The 15937-nt window shown below is 53.9% G+C and overlaps 3 protein-coding genes across 5 annotated transcripts; 1 reads left to right on the top strand and 2 right to left on the bottom strand.

Annotated features, from left to right (window-relative positions):
• Positions 1–3731: 3731 nt before the first annotated feature.
• Positions 3732–5120, bottom strand: CUNH1orf122 (chromosome unknown C1orf122 homolog). Of its 2 annotated transcripts, none has more exons than XM_028113661.2 (3): positions 4875–5120; positions 4448–4649; positions 3732–4199 (listed from the first exon to the last, which is right to left on the bottom strand). In XM_028113661.2, the coding sequence occupies exons 2-3, from the start codon at positions 4493–4495 to the stop codon at positions 4104–4106; spliced, it is 144 nt and encodes a 47-aa protein (XP_027969462.1). In that variant the 5' UTR covers positions 4496–4649; positions 4875–5120; the 3' UTR covers positions 3732–4103. The 2 variants fall into 2 exon arrangements, with proteins under 2 accessions (XP_027969462.1, XP_087878624.1); XM_088022498.1 differs by lacking the exon at positions 4875–5120 and adding an exon at positions 4742–4776.
• YRDC (yrdC N6-threonylcarbamoyltransferase domain containing) lies at positions 4991–8317 on the top strand. The gene is made up of 5 exons (XM_028113659.2): positions 4991–5392; positions 5890–6076; positions 6200–6319; positions 7677–7819; positions 8143–8317. Exons 1-5 carry the CDS (start codon positions 5001–5003, stop codon positions 8201–8203), a joined length of 903 nt encoding a protein of 300 aa, XP_027969460.1. The 5' UTR covers positions 4991–5000; the 3' UTR covers positions 8204–8317.
• A 2218-nt stretch (positions 8318–10535) lies between these two features.
• On the bottom strand, positions 10536–15197 carry MANEAL (mannosidase endo-alpha like). 2 transcript variants are annotated; one of them, XM_028113987.2, is made up of 4 exons: positions 14648–15197; positions 13342–13451; positions 12402–12478; positions 10536–11290 (listed from the first exon to the last, which is right to left on the bottom strand). In XM_028113987.2, the coding sequence occupies exons 1-4, from the start codon at positions 15195–15197 to the stop codon at positions 10654–10656; spliced, it is 1374 nt and encodes a 457-aa protein (XP_027969788.1). In that variant the 3' UTR covers positions 10536–10653. The 2 variants fall into 2 exon arrangements, with proteins under 2 accessions (XP_027969788.1, XP_087879137.1); XM_088023011.1 differs by lacking the exons at positions 12402–12478; positions 14648–15197 and having other exon boundaries at positions 13342–13412.
• Positions 15198–15937: the final 740 nt, after the last annotated feature.

Here is a 15937-nt window from a genome sequence, read left to right on the forward strand (position 1 = left end):
CAGAATTTCAGGGACAGAGTTGGACAAGCGAGCAGAAGTAGTAAATGTTGTACTACCATGAAGAGAAAAGGACCTTCCCCCAGGCAGCTGGTGGTTTCTCATTCCAGGAGGCTAGTCCGGAGAATCCATTTCTTTTTGACCTTCTGCACGCCCCTCCCCCAAAGGCTGGTGGGTTCTGGTGACCACTGACCTCAGCAGAAGTTGATAAGGGGGGAGGAATCTTCTATTACCACAGTGGCTTAGTCTTCCTGGAAAACCAGTTGCTGAGTGTGGGTTGTCCTTGGCTGTCTCTTGGTGTTGAACCCATAGGAAGCTTTGAGGCAGGAACCTCGCTGTTTTTGCTACAACTTCTGACAGAGCAACGTGATGGGGCCCCAAAGGTAGCTCATATCAGAGGACATGAATGACCTCCCCACATAATCAGCCTAGGGCCACCAGGGATTCCATTCCTGGGAGCTGAGGTGGGAAACAGGAGCCCAGGGAAGGCCATTGGAAGTGTCCATGGTTTCATGGTCTCTTCTTTCTAGTTAGCCAGGGCTGCGCTCTTCTTGGGCCTAGGTAGGTCGGTGGCTTTTCTGCTCTCCGAAGATTGGGGGAGATGAAGAAGCATCTTAAAACAGTATTTAGAATGACAGATTTTTCTAGTGGAAGTATCTGCCTTTTGAGGGTGACTCAAAATTATAAGGGGGACTATCAGAGCCAATTAGCTTTAGAAAAATCGGTAGAAAAAAGAGGTTTTTTTTCTACAGGGCAGGCAGTCTTTCCTTCCTCTTCCAGAGCTCTTTCCCTTCATCACCTCCTGCAAAGCCTGGCCTCTGGTGCCAGGGACCTTGGAGAAGAGCAGGCCACTGGCTAAAGTGGAGCCAGAAAGAGCCTTCATGGAGGGTGTGCTTCCCCAAACCCAGGAATGAAACTGTGGTGAGGTTAGGGAAGGGCTGCAGACTTCGGGCAGGTGAAGCCAAGCCTTTTTTCTTCCCATGGTAACCTTAATAATTTCTACCCGGTAGATGTATGCTTCCAGCTCCCACTAGCATCTCCAGCTCCACCGCCCCTTTACAGGGTGTCGTCAGCACCAGGGACTGGAGTTCGTGGACTTAGGAAGGGGTAGGAAACTGGCTGGCACCCCCAGACTGCCTTAGCAAAGTGGGCCCTTCCCCAGCACGCGGGTGGGACATCAAGGGAGAATGGCCCTGCCTCTCCTGGTTCGGGGGGGGGGGGTCTGGCCAGCCTCATGGGGGCATCACTAGTTTGGTGACAGGAGTTGGTGTCATTTATTAAATTCCACCCCTTTCCCCTTAGAAGGAGATCATGGTACAAAGCCCAGGAGGGGCCTTAAGGTGTGAAGACCTCTCTGGGTCGAAGCCAGGGACTTCTCTCCACCAGCTCTGGGAAAGTCAGTAGATTGGAGTTTTACCTTCAGGGTCAAGGCAGTGGACTGATGGGGATCATGGAGGGTGGGTGGGTTTTCCTGAGAGACTTTGTATAATGCTGAATGTGTCCAGAGGGATGAGTTTGCAGAACCTCATATTGGTATATTAAAGAAATAATAAAATAAAAAAGCACTTTAGGTTATTTTATCTTTAACCCAATTGCTGCAATTTCTTTTGTGTATATATATACATATATATACTTTCCACAAAGTTTTATTTTTTGCTCAGAATAAAAAGTTAAATTGAGGTGTGAAAAGAAAAGCACTTACCTTGGTGCAATATGTGTAGCTTGACGGTCGTTGTCCCATGTGGCCCTGGCCTGGCCTCGTTTTTCCGCTGGATCAGCCCTGTGCTCTAAGGCTGTCTATAGGGAAACACTATTATGCATTCTCAGCAACTGCTCAATCTATGCAAGCCTTCCCTGTGTGCCCGAGGGCGCCCCCTCAGGCTCTCTGAAGAACTGCTGCGGGTCCTGTTTTCTTCTGCTGACTGTTGAGGCCCTTTCTCATCACTTCTTGGTCCCTTGCCATCTTGCCCCGCCTTCACCATTACAAAGTGATGCCTGAAAGGAAGGAACAGGTTGTTCCTAGGTAGAAACCTGGCACCTTCTGGACTTTTCTATTTGTAATCACGTTCATTGTCCTTAATCTTAAAGACTTCTCCAGAGTCACTGAAACCATTGCTTTGTGGAACTGCAACAGTATTGCTAGAGTTTACATTTTCCTCCACCACCAATCAGAAATATGTTTGGGAGGTTGTGGTGGTAGTGGGGGAGCGGGCAACATGAGCCATTTCCCTACTGCTCCCCTCACCGCCCGTGCTGGCTCTTTAAGAAAAAAGGTCTCCAGCCTTCATTAAATCCAGTAAACAAAGCTGTTAATAATCTGCTTTATAGACTTTCTTCCTTCCCCCATATTCCCCTTTTGTCTCGGAGGGGGGAGTTCCCCCCCCATTTTATCTTCAATTCTCAGGCTACTGTAGAATAGAGAAGTTTTGAAATAACACTTCAGCCAAAGCAGAAGGATTTCCACAGATCAATATGCAAATAGTCCTGCTGTGACATAGATGGGAAATTGTCCATTCCCTAATATTGGGGGTGAGGGGAGGCGACAGAATGGAATTTTGCATATTTCTGGTTGGTAGTCAGTTTAGCCTATTTCCTCTTGCATACTTTTGGGGGACAGGGAGAGGGTCCCGTGTTTCCTCTCACGCCCTTTGGGGAAGCTGATGATCACTCTTTGGGCATTTCTCACTGTTACTCCTGTTCCAGAGGGCTTCTCAGTCTGCACTGAAAAATGCAAATTAAACTGGATCTTATGTCAATGTGTACATAGTACAAGCTTTTTTTACTGGAAGCAAAGTTTAAAACCACACACTGCCCTTTTGGTGGTGTGCCTGCTGGGCCAAAAATTGGGTGATAATGTAGTGTCACTTTCTCAACTCAATGCAGTTTCTACTCTTTTTCTTATGGGAAAATTTTTCATAAAAACTTTTTTCACCAAAACCCAGGGGTGTTTTTTGCAATATCCTTGTTATCCTCGAAGTGGTGCCAAGTCAGAGGCCTCTCTTGCCCTTCTCCCAAGTCCTTAGGCCTCCCCAGGGCGCCTTTGATTCAACAGTCTACATCCTTTGTTGTGTTTCGGAGAATGTGGGGGTGGGGAGGACAGAGTTCAAGGTGGCTGTTACCTTTCCCTGTCAACTCCTCCTAGTCCCTTTTGGGGAAGGTGGCTGGAAACAGGTGTTTGCTGAATCTCTGGCTCACATCTTCTGGCCAGGAAAGGCAAGACCCACAGAGAGCCTTCTTTTTTGACACACACTAGTAGTCATTGGCCGGAGGTCTTGGTGACAGTTTTTTAAATCTCAAATGGTTTTATTTGGATGTGAAAGCCTATCAAATTTATTGAAGTGTGAAACATGGGAACAACGGACTTCCACTGAGCGATATGAAAACGTTACAGGTTCAGTACTTCCAAAGGAAGAAACCTCCCAACCCAAAAAAGAGTAAATATGAATTTGTATTTTTGAAGAATGTGAAATAATGGTGTTTGCTTAATTGCTCATTTTGTATAAACTTAATATTGTACTTTAAAATATCTGTTAAGTGAAAATTTAACTTTTTGGAATTGAAAAAGCAATATTAAATACTAATGAAATCCTAATTAAATGCTTATTTAAATCTGGTAGTATCTGTGGCATTTCTTTCCAAACCTACCCATGGTTGACAATTTTCCACTACTTAGCCCAACTCCCCTCCCCAGTTGAGTCTCAGGGGACAGAAAGGAAAGGTCGGTCACCAGGAGAGTCTGCAGGATTCCTTTTAATCAAGGCTCTGCTAAAAGTGTTTTGTGGGGCTAGGAGCCCCCAAAGCATGAAATGGACATGTAACACCACCTGGATCCCCCAAAGCAGGCCAGACCACTCTGGAGAGCACTGCTGGTCTGCCCAAATCCGGTAATCAGAATGGGTATTCGTTGGCTACATTTCAAAGCTCAGCACTGCCTTCAGCCAGGATGAAGTGGGAGTGAACCCAGCTGCTAGCAGAGCTGCCACCCCAGGCTGAGAGCCAAGTACCAGCCACTGCCAGTGAAGACTGGCCCCTTTATTGAAGGGAGTTGTTCGAGTCCAGCCACCAGCCCCGGGAGGGAGAGAAGTCAGGGCGCCCATCAGGGATGGTCAGGGCTCCGCAGCTCCATCGCCAGCATCCTTTGGAAAGCCACCTCTGGCGGAGACAGCTGTTTGGGGAGGTGCTCCGGGTTTGGCTGAGACGTTCTGGTTGGAACAGAAAGGAAAAGTGAGGCGGAGAGGAAAGGCCCTGGATTAGGCCCCGCAAGGAGATGGCCACTTGGCATTGGGATAGCACTTAACTTTTTCAAAGCCTCTCGCCCGGATGAAAGGAGGTTGGGGCGGGGGGGTAAGGCGGTGGGGACACGTCCACCCTCCAGGGGAAGCTAGGGCTTAGCAAGTCCAGCCACGGGGCAGTCCCCACCTCCCAGGCCCAGCCCGGGGTGGGCACTGACCCCGCCACCAGCCGGCTCCGGGCGCCGGCGGCCCAGCTGCCGCAGCATCTCCTCGCAGGAGGCGATGGTGTCCAGGAGCTGCCGCTGCCGCTGCTCCACCGCGTCCAGCAGCTGCTGGGCGCGCTCATCCCGGGGTGGCTGCGGGGGTGGCCTCCCGCCGATCCCCAGCCCCGCCTTCCCACGGTCCACGCCGGCAGCCTCCCTGCCCGGGAGAGAGCGACACACACACGGTCAGGGCCGGCGCTCGCGCGGGGTCTGAGCCCCTTCCCCCCGCCCCGACGGGCCCCCTCTCACCCCCGTGACCAGTCTGAGCCCGGGCCCCATTCCATCTCCGCCTGCGCGGCCCGACCACCGCCCCCCTTTCGGTCGCCCCCCTCCCCAGCGCTGCGCTAGGGCTCCGCAAAGCTGCGCCCCGCCCCGTCCCCACCGGTCTCCTTCAATCCTCCTGGGGGTCGCGGTCCCTTTAAGTTGCCCGGCGCGGAGGTGGGGCCGAGCCTCCCTGGCCGGAAGCTGACTGGGCGCGTCACTTCCTCCCGGAAGCGGGGCCGGGCGGATGTCTCCGGCGCGTCCGTGCAGGGGGATGAGGGCCGCGGTGGCTGCCAGCGTGGGGTTGAGCGAGGGGCCGGCGGGCTCCGCCCGTAGGGGCCGCCTCCTCCGCCCGCCGAGCCCCGCTCCGGCGGCGCCGGGGGCCCGGCTGTTGCGGCTCCCGGGGAGCGGGGCCGTGCGGGCCGCAAACCCGGAGCGCGCCGGCTGGACCGAGGCGCTGCGGGCCGCCGTGGCCGAGCTGCGCGCCGGCGCCGTGGTGGCCGTCCCCACGGACACGCTGTACGGCCTGGCCTGTTCGGCGAGCTGCTCGGCGGCACTGGGCGCTGTGTACCGCCTCAAGGGCCGCAGCGAGGACAAGCCGCTGGCCGTCTGCCTGGGCCGCGTGGCCGACGTCTACAGGTGAGGCCGCCCCGACCCGGCCCCGCTGGGGGCGGCACCGCGGGAGGGGCTTCCGGTGACAGGCTTGGGAGACTGAGGCGCAGAGAGCGGGAGGGGCTTGTCCAGGCTCACCCAGGAATCCGGAACTGGAAATGTGTATCGAGCACTTAACGTCTTCCAGTCCCTGAACAAGATGCTGGGGCGCAGCGATGAACGAGGCAGGCAGGGTCCCTGTTCTCCTGGCGTTTTTGTGATAATGAGGGGAGGGGGTCGGGACTCCCACGGTTTAAAAACAACAACAACGAAGGAAACAAACGCGATAGCTGAATTTAGTAGGGGATGCCTGGAAGAAAATGAAACACGGAGCGTGATAACGGTGCAGCTGCTGTAGTCTCGGGGACCAGAAGCATGTGGGCCCCAAGCCGAGGGTGTTCTTCTGGAGCCTCCCTTCTCAAACTCTTAGGGAGGTGAAGAGGGAAGACAGACCCCATTGTAATCCCCAGGGTTTCCTTTTCTAGATCTGACTACCATCTAGAGTGGGACCAGCAGCGACCCTTCATTCTTGGATGGATTTGTGCCCTGTTTTCCAGGTACTGCCATGTGAGGGTACCTGAGGGACTCCTGAAAGACTTACTACCAGGACCAGTGACCCTGGTGTTGGAACGCTCGAAGGAGCTCAATAAGGACCTGAACCCCTTTACTCCTGTGAGTCAGATTTTCTCTTGTGTCCCCAGACTCCTGCCCTCTGGCTTTCACTAGGATCCAGGCTAGAGCCATTCCCCACCCCTTACAACCTTTCTGACTATTCCCTTTCCCCTGGCCTCATAGCTTGTAGGCATCCGGATTCCTGACCATGCCTTCATACAGGATTTGGTCCAGGTGTTCGGGGGACCACTCGCTCTCACCAGTGCCAACCTTAGCTCCCAGGCCAGTTCTCTGAATGTCGAGGTAAGTTACCCGTCCTCCCCCCAGAAACATCACCAGGCCAGACACAGTTTCCTCTGAATTAGTAGAGTTGATGGTTCCCTGGAATGCGTTGCAGGAGGCTCACGCATTTAGTCTGGTGGTGGGAAGTCTGTCAGGTTGGCAGGAGTGGGTTGGGGGGGATCCAAATTAAAGAATCTTGGAAAGGTTTAATTAAAAAGCTTGAGAGGTAAGAGGGGATAATTGGTGTTTTCGTCTTGTTGTCTTTTTAGTAATAACATCATGGTAAATGTAGTTTTTTCCCCCTTTTTGTGGTGGTAGCTGTTTGAAAATATAGTTAGGCAGTAAGTCTTTACAACAGTGCTGTAACGAAAGTTAAGACTCCGAGAACTTGGCCCAGGGACCCCTGACGCTGTTCTCTTCCCTGGCCACTAGCCAGGTCAAAGAATCAAACTAATTATGTCTTGACTGCATAGCGTGGAAGGAAGGCAAACACAAAGAAATGTCACTTACCACACATTCTTCTTCTTCCTGAACTTAAATGTAAAACGTAGCACAGTGATGGGGTTTTCCATGCCCAGACCTAGAGAGTGGCTTCGGGGGCCTTAGAAACTGAGGGCCCGGCATCCTTTCTTATTTTGGGACTGCAGGCTTTACCTGGTGGCTATGCCCGAGGCAGTGGGGATTGGGGGGTAGGGGTATTCTTGTCAGCAAACATTTGACCCGTCCAATGCAGTAACTGGTGGTTAGGCTCCTCCATCCCAAATGCCCAGGCCTAGCCACCACTGCAGTGTTGCCATGAGTGGTGGTGGTGGAGAGAGCGGGTGATGCTCTAACCCAGTTAACAGTTCAGGCCACGGATTTCAGAGGCGGTATCCTTCCTGTAGCCCAAGGATTGAGTGCTGGTGGCATACAAGTGCCGAGTCCACCCTGTCTTCCTCTCCCTACCCTTACCCAGAGTTCTCCTGAGATCCAGGAGATGCTCTGGATGAAGTAATTTGCATGCGGTGACATAGAAATCTAGGCGAAAGTTCAGGGTAGAGCCCACATCTTTGGACACCCACCTAGGACTCCAGCTATTGGACCAATTTGGCCCCAGCAGAAGCACTGTGTGGAATCTCCTCTTGGCACAGCAGGATTTTCTTTAAGCTCTAGATAGGTGTTACTTGAGGTGCTAACCTGGGGTGGCTCCAAACCTCATAGGATGCCATGTCCTAGGTGCTAACTGACCTTAACTGAATGAGGTTCCTTCCCCTGCTTCAAGGAAGATGCCTCCTGTTTTAGAAGTGTGCGGTCTTCGTCTCCTTATGAGGGCTGTGTGCAGCATGACATCATTGCAGATGCTAGGGGTAGTGTCCATGCTTCCTCTCCCTCTCCTCAGGAGTTCCAGGACCTCTGGCCTCAGTTGTCCCTGGTCATTGATGGGGGACCAATTGGGGATGGCCAGAGCTCCGAGTATCGCCTGGGCTCAACTGTGGTTGATTTGTCTGTACCTGGAAAGTTTGGCATCCTTCGTCCAGGCTGGTGAGTCTCTTTGCTGTGGCATGGGGATAGAATTTGAGGAAGGTTGGAAGGTGCAAAAAAAAAAAAAAAGGCCTTAACCAAATAAAGATTGGCACTCCTCTCTCTTATCCTGAGCAGGGTGGGCAGGTTTGGAGAAGTGGTGGATGGAGGGGCACTAAGTTTGCTGGTGTTTGCTGGCTTTTTGAGGTTTCAAAGGATTCATCACGGATTTGGTGAAGAGAGCATAGTTAATACCAGAGGGTTTAGAGGTCGCTGATCACCAGACTCTGCTGGGCTCGGGGCTTTGAGAAGTCGAACTTGAACTGCCTCCATTTCTTCCTCAGTGCCCTGGAGAGTACCACAGCCATCCTCCAGCAGAAGTACGGGCTGCTCCCCTTGCACTGATCCTGCTTCTGCATCTCAGGAAGAGGGGAGGACCTGAGGACTGGTGTTGGACACTGTGTGTCTGTCTGCTGGGGACTGGCAAGGCCTCATTGACAGAGGCCACTGGGGCTGCGACGTCACTAGTCTGACTCTTTAAGGCACTGCGTCTTTCTGAACACTGTAGAACAAGCCCCAGAAGCTGCTGGTTTCGTCTCACACCTGGTGGGGAGGTCATATTTATTATCTGTAATTTCAAATATCAGCCAAAAGGTGACGTAGAGACTTTGAGAACATTCCTAGGATGGCCTTGTTCTAATAAGTTTCTTTTTCAAAAATCTTTTCTGAAAAATGAGGAAGATTTAGAATCCAGTTGGAGCCCCCCTGTCTGGCGGGTAGTGGCATTTAAGGTCCAAATCAGCCCCAGAGCACCAGCTGGTGCTGTTTAAAAGTCTCCAAGTGGCCAAAGGCATGTACTTAGGCACCTGAAGCTGGAACCACAGTAGGATAAAGACTGTCGAGCCACAGGCCCAACACTATTTTCTCTGAACTGGAGAGGCTGGTGGTGTGGTGTGCCGGAAGGCCTGGTGGAGAGAAGTCAGCATTTTGGACTAATGGTGAGAAGTGAGCTCCGTTGGCAAGGGGCGGGGGTAGAGAAGTCCAAATCAAAGAATACTGGAAGACAAATCTCCACTATTCTTTTCAGCTAGTAGCTTTTTTCTTACTTAGTCGTAAAATAAATTATAATGAGTTATGCCTGTAATACCTTTATTTGAATCCAGTGTGTACTCAAAGTCTTTATTCATATGTATACCAAGTGTTAAACAGAATTATTCTTGACTATTTAAACCTTGTTTTTCTTTAATAAGAAGTGTTTTGTAAATAGTTTATTTTTCTTCCTTTGAATTATTTCCTCAGGGGTAGGATTACAGGGTCAAAGTGTATGAACATCTTTATGGCTCTTGCTACAGTTTAGCCTCCGAAAGAACTCATCAAGCTGCAATGAATGAGAATTACTGCTCCTGGCCCCGAGCTTGCCATGTTTTTAGTGTTTTTCAAACCATGTATGTGTGAAATGAAGCCTCTGTGTTTTTCCCTTCTGTAAAGTACTGCGGGTCACCATCCAGCGCTGTGCTCCTGCCTGATCTGCCCTGTCCATTGTGGCATCCAGTGCTCGTCACCTCACTGGAGCTGGGGGTCCCGTAGTAATCCGTAGGCCCCACTTCCTCCCCTCCTGCCTTGCACCCCATTCCCACAACTGGGATTCAGGCTTGAGCCCATAAAGTAATGCACATATTTCCAAGTAGCTCCTAAATCTTGCCAAGAAGGTGTTCCAGGGCCTGCTTTGAGGGTCCCCACAACGAGTATACTCGCTTATTTGTAAATAAGCACCGTTAAATATCCCCACTAAAAGTCTTGATTACACTCCTGGTTTCTGAAGCAAACTCACTCTTCGTTTTGCTGACACTGGCCAGCCCATCTCACATGTCAGTTTGTCACAGCATTTGAGGGAGGGCTCAGAGTTCAGGAAGGCTTGAAGAGAGCAAAAGGAATGCTTACTTGAGAAGACCATGTCATATTTAATTGATAGAAATCACAGTAGCTCTGAAAATGGCTCTAGTGAGTGGGCCTCATTCAGTTTAGGCAGCTAAAGGGAGGGAGGATGTCTTGGTCCTCTCCCTGGAGCTAGATGGTCATCTGGGGAAATGTGGGCTCTGGAGCACAGAGGTATTTTCTTGAGGAAGAAGAAGAAGAAAAAAAAAAAAAACTCTCAGCATTGGAGAAAACTGCAAAAAAGGGAAAAACTGTGCTCAGGCACTAGCTACAAGGCCACGCCAAATAAGGAAAGCTGGATCCTGTAAGCTTCTGGGAGAAAGAAACCTTTCCATGTGAAGTCTCTAGCACATAGTAGGTACTCTGTCAGTATGTGTTGAATGAGTGTACGAAGGCTCAGGGTTATTTCCTGATTGTTGTGTTCAGGAGTCTATTGGGAAGGGCTTAAACCTAAAATTTCCCTCTTGGGAAGTTGCAAATGTGGTTCCCTCACTTGGAGAAGACAGAAGAAGACTGAAGAGGCAGCAGGGCACGTGCTCGCCCAGAGCCCTGACCCCTCCTAACAGCAGTGACTTCGGGACTGCTATGCAACACCAACCCTACTGAGTTCCAAGCTCGAAGGGATCATTTTAAAGTGTTACGACAGGATGTGGAGTGGCCCTCAGCTGAGTCCAGTCACCCGCCAGCCTCTCTGGGGCCCTCTCTGGAACCCTGCCTCACTTCCTGTCCGTGCAGAGCCCCCCAGCCCCACATGCCTGAGGAACAAGCTCTGTTCCACATGGGCCCAGGCTTGATGGCCCACCCAGAGGCGCCCCGCTGCTGACTGGGGAACCAGCGAGTGCCTCCAACCTCAGCTGAGCCCCCCACAGTGACACCTTCCGGGGAGGCCAGGACATTGGCACCTCGTGGCCCCAGGCTTCTCACATCAGCCACTGCTCCTTCTCTTTGATGAAGTGCTCTGCCCAGCGGCGAGTCAGCTCCAGGTACAGGCTGGGCTGGTGAGGCAGGTAGTCCAAATACAGCCGCGTTGGGGTCTTCTTGGGGATGGCCTTCTCGATCTGGGTGCCCTCGTGCCACTCATTGAAAGATGTGATGGAGACAATCTCGGGCCTCACGGTCAGGGCTGCCTGCAAGGCTGTCTCATAGTACTTGCCATTGACCCTGTTCCGAGTATTGTGGTTGTTCCAGGGCCGGATGCTGGTGTCAATGTAGCCAGGCCCCACACTGGGGATGAACATGAGGTTGTGGGCATCACAAAAGCTCTTCACAGCCTTCCAGTTCTGATGGGAGGAGCCGAAGGAGAAACCGTTGGAGGCGAAGTAGGTATACATGCCATCAAACCCAGCAGCCAGGATGTCGTGGGTGTGGCCCTCCTCCACCAGCAGCGCGATGAAGACCCCATCGTAGGGGGTGTTGCGGATCGAGTGGGGCCCGTTGGGTGTCAAGAGGTGGGCCCAGGCCTCAGGGGATGTCAGGTATGAGTCGTAGATATAAAAGAGTGGGAGGCTCTTACCCATGCTGTTCTTATAGCGGTAAAATGCCCCATGGGAGCCATACCTGGGGAGTGGGAGGGAGAAGAACCTGAGCTGGCTGCCGAGGAGGGGGCAGCCAGCACAGCTGCAGGACAAGCCATGGGCCAGACCTTTCCTGATGCCCAAGTGTGATGTGGGACCCAGCCTGTCCCCACGCTTGCACTCCTCATGCCCCTGAGCAAGAACCTAGTTCCCACCCACATCTCCCCAGCCTCAGCCTCCCTCCATTCAAGCCTCACTTCCTTGTCCCACACCACGCCACCCCCCTCCCCCGTTGGGACCGAAGCAGCCAGCTAACCGGTCTCCAGGCTCCTGCTTCTGGCTCCCTTCGATCCACTAAGGCATGAACCAGATCTGCTTGCTCCTGACTGAGACCTGCCAAGGCCCCTCCAACTTGATCTGGCCCTGCCCACCTCCACTCCTTCTATTACCCCATCTCCACGCACGAGCTACACAGGCCTCTTATTCTGCTGTCAAACTTGTCCCATCGTGAGCCTTTGGATCTGACAGCCCTCTGCCTGGAATTTTCTGCCTGCCCCAGATCTTTGCAGAGCTGACTCTTCCTTCAGGTGTTAGCTCACACGTCCTCTCCTCAGAGAGGCTCCCTTGACCACCTGTTCTGAAGTCTAGCACCCATTCTCAGGCATGCTCTAACACAATACCCTGCCCTATTCTTTATTATCACTTTCTAATCGCATGGGCCACTATGTGATTTTTCGTGTGTAACTATTATCTGCCTCACTGCGGCCACACATTAGAATGTAAACCTCGCCAGTCCTACCCATGACTGTACAACCGGGGCTGAGGACAGTGCCCGGACACCTGTAGGCACTCAAGTACTTTTTGAGTGAGTGGATGAAACCTGCAAGCACAGTATAAGCCATTCCCCCATATATTAACTCCTCTAATTCTCACAAGACTCAAAGGTTAAGAGGCTTGCAACAGATCACAGATTGGAGGCTGCAGAACTGGAATTCAAACCCAGATTGCTGACTCCAAGCCTAGTACTGTATTACTAGGAAGTAGCTGCTGAGGACACTGGCATTCTGCCCTGGTGTCTCTTGACCTACCCCTCTAAATCTATCCCCTCCCCCTTTTTGATCCCCATTGAGATCCAGGCCCCACAGCAGCCTTACGTGTCAATGATGTACTTGATGTTGTCATGCAGAGTGATGTCATCCCGGCCCTTGTAGGGTTGGATATGGAAGGCCACCTGCCACAAACAGGAGGTACTGGTCAGGTGAGTAGCTGCCCAGGGACCACAACCTATAAGGCTCATGTTTCCACTGGGGCTTGGAGGCGGAGGCCTGGCAACAGTGGGCATAACAGAGATAAAAGCAGCCACTGCCCTTAGGGTCAGAAAAAGAGGGCCAAGAAGCCTGGCCACCTCCCACAGCAGGCATCTGGGAATCATTCTGATGGGATGTCACTGGATGGCTAATAGGCCTGAGCTTAGGTGCCAGCTCCACGTGATTGGCACTAGCTGTCTGAAACCATGGGAAGAAGTTTGCGGAAGCTGTCGGGCAGGGGTGCTCTGATCTGTTAAACATGTCGGTGATGGGCTCAGGAATGGGGTGGGGCTCCTCTCTGCTGTTTCTCTTCCTTCACCGCAGGAGAGGGGAATGACTTACTAGGTTCATTTGGGGAAAGTAACTGGACATGCTTAGCTCTGCTCCATCATTCCTCTTGAAAGTGCACCCGCCTGCCTGTACTTTACTCCTTGAGGCCCAGCACTGCCTCCCACTAGGGATCTGAGACGTTTGGTTTCTGGGCCCGTTTGGCCCTTGCCTGCCCTCTATTCAAGAGTCAGGGTCTCCTACCTAACTCTTATCACAGTGATACTTATTCAATCTTCCATTTCTCCTATATTTAGTTTTCCCGATTTCCCCCCCAGAATTCAAGAAAATAACAGTGACAGGTGCTATTTTATTAGAACCTCACCCCCCCAACACACACATACCACTTGCTGTGTATTTGCCATACCTGGGCTAAAGCCAAAAACTAACCCTGTGGGCAGAGAAGGGGAAATCTCCAGAATGGGCCAAAGAGCACCTGACCTCTTCTTTGGACACTCACCTGGATGTTGTACTGATGGGCGGTGTCAAGAATGGCGGGTACCAGGTCGCCTGAGGGTTCCCCGTTATCATCAGCCATGCCAGGTGGGTACCAGGACAGGACCAGGACGCCTGAGACACAACAGAGTAGCTACTTCAGAGACACACAGTACCCCCGCAACAGAGATGCGTTTCCTCCCAAACCATCTCCAACTGCAAAATGGTTTCTGAATGAAACCTTGAGCGAGGCTCCTGCCAGGTTCACGTCTTACGGATCAGATCCCAGAGCCTAGCGTCCCGGAGCTGTCCACGCCCGCGGTGCTGAAGCGCCGCGGCAGCGGGAACCTTTGCGCACCAAGCGGGGAAGGAGCCTGAGAAAAGCCAGGAGGACTCAGACTTCCGCTTGCATCCGCAAGAAGTAGAACAAAAGGAAATACTGGATGATGCCACACCCATCTGGAAGCCACAGTCCTCTCTGGAGAAGAGGGGCCCCTCTAAGGTCCCGCAGGGATAAGAGCCCCACGCAGAGGTCATCTGATGCTTCCCGAGGGAAATAACATTTGTCTCATAAAATCCTGAGGGGTAGCCTCTGTGTTATTTATCTGTAAATACCTCCCACCATTGTCTCTGTCATTCAACTCCTCTCCCCATTCACTAACCATCTCTAGATAAATTGAAATGTGTTCTAAACTCCAGGAGAATTCAGTAACACAATCCGAAAGAAGTGAGCCTCCCCACCCGAGCCTGCCTACAAGAGAGGCTCCCAGGGACCTCTTTGCAAGCAGAGTACTTGAAGAAAACCTCCTGCCCCCTCTACTGCAAACAGCAGGGTCCAACATGGGCAAACTTCCTGCAGCCAGCAAAAACTGGAAGGGTTGCTGCCCTATCTTGTGTCTGGTGTGAAAGCATTGGCCATCCCAGGCGTGGCTCCTCTGAACTCCACTCCTGCAGGGCCACGATGCCCAGTCCTCACTTACCAAGCCTAGAAGCCCAAGAGACATGAAGACTTTCTCCTCCTCCCTGCTGTCCCTACTTGGGACAGCTCGGAGCAAATGCCTTCTTCCACTGGCCCGCCCGGCAGCTCCGCCCTATGAAAGGGCCCTGCTGTGAGGGTTCAGGTGGCAGAGATGGGGAAGTCAATATCAGGAGTTGGGAGGCGGCGCCGCGCGGTAAGCGCTGAACGAAAATAGAAGGGAGGGAGTAAGAAGCTAGGCGGAAGGGTGAATGGGATCAGAGGCCCGGTGACAGGACCAGCGGGAGTTGGGGTGTGGAAACTGAGGAAGGGTGAGGCTGGGGAGCAGGGCCGCCCGGGGATGGGGGGAACTCACCGATGGCGGCTTCCTTGAGCTGGGTCATGTGCTCCCGCAGCACCTCGGGGTCCCGGGAGCTGTAGGGCCCCAGCTCCGGGTAGAAGCTGGAGCCCAAGTCGTCGGGAGGACTATGGCGGCCGCGGGGATAGCTGGCCGAGATCTTGGGGTCCCAGTGCGGCACCATGACGTGGTCCCAGTGAATGTAGTGGCCCTCGCGCTGCGGGCTCCCGTACCAGGAGTAGTAGAAGGCGTGCAGGTCCGAGTAGACGCGCAGACTCTGCCCGGGGGCGGGCTCGGCCTCCTCGGGAGCCGGGCCCGGGGGACTGCCCGGGCCAGCGGTGCGGGGCGGTGGCGGCGGCGGTGGCGGCGCGGCGGGGGCGGCTGGGGCCCGGGCGGCGGGCGCGGGGGCTCCCTCCGGGCGTCGCTCAAAGGGCGCCAGCTCCAGGCCCGGGCCCAGCGCCGGGAGTCCGTCCGGAGCCTTAAGCGTGCGCAGGCCCATTAGGGTGCCGAAGGCGAAGAGCAGCACCAGGAACAGCGCGATGCAGGCGCGGCGCCGCCGCCGGGCCATGGCGGCCCTGCGCTCCCCGCGGCCCGCCCGGCTACCTCCCCGCGCGCCGCGCCATGGCTGCCCGCCCGGCTCCCGCGCGCCGCACAGCCCGCGCGCGTCCCAGGGAGACGGCGACGCCGAGCGCCGAGCGCGCCGTGGGCGGCTCCCCGCCTCTCCCCCGCAGTGCGGGCGGGCCCGGCACACAGCGAATGCAGATGGCGCAGACCAAGTGGTCAGGAGCCGAGGGGGGAGTGGACGAGAGGAGAGGCGAAGAGTAGCAGAACTGCGAGTTCCGGGGCAAAGGAGCAGGGGCCTAGTCAAGCTGCATGGCTCGCGGAGCATTTGTCGCCTTTCGGCCCGGGCCAGTGGCGTAGAGGCACCCAGTGGAGGAAAGGGAATGCCCTCCTTCCGGAGCCCAGGAGAAGGTCGGGGCAGCGGCGGCCGACGGCGTGTGGGAGCAGAGGGCAGGGTGGGGAAGAATGCGACTGTCAGTGTCCGTCTCTCTCTCCCAGGATCTCCTTACCCACTCATCCCTCTTTACTGACTTCACTGACAGCCTCTGTACTCATCTCAGTGACCTCCCTTCTTTGCATTCGGCCCCCCATCCCTCGGACCCCCTCTCCCACCCCAGGCAGCCTCTGAAGCTTGGGGTGCCGGGGAACCCCCAGGGGTCAGACGCTACAGACACTGGCTAGAGCGTGGAAAGACGAGGCAGACCGTGACTTGCACAAAGTCACATGCACCCGGCCTAAACCCAAGGG

This window comes from Eumetopias jubatus, unplaced genomic scaffold (genome assembly GCF_037043125.1).
Source record: "Eumetopias jubatus isolate StellerSeaLion01/CBP00866 unplaced genomic scaffold, mEumJub1_p1.0 scaffold_4, whole genome shotgun sequence".
Lineage (NCBI taxonomy): Eukaryota > Metazoa > Chordata > Mammalia > Carnivora > Otariidae > Eumetopias > Eumetopias jubatus.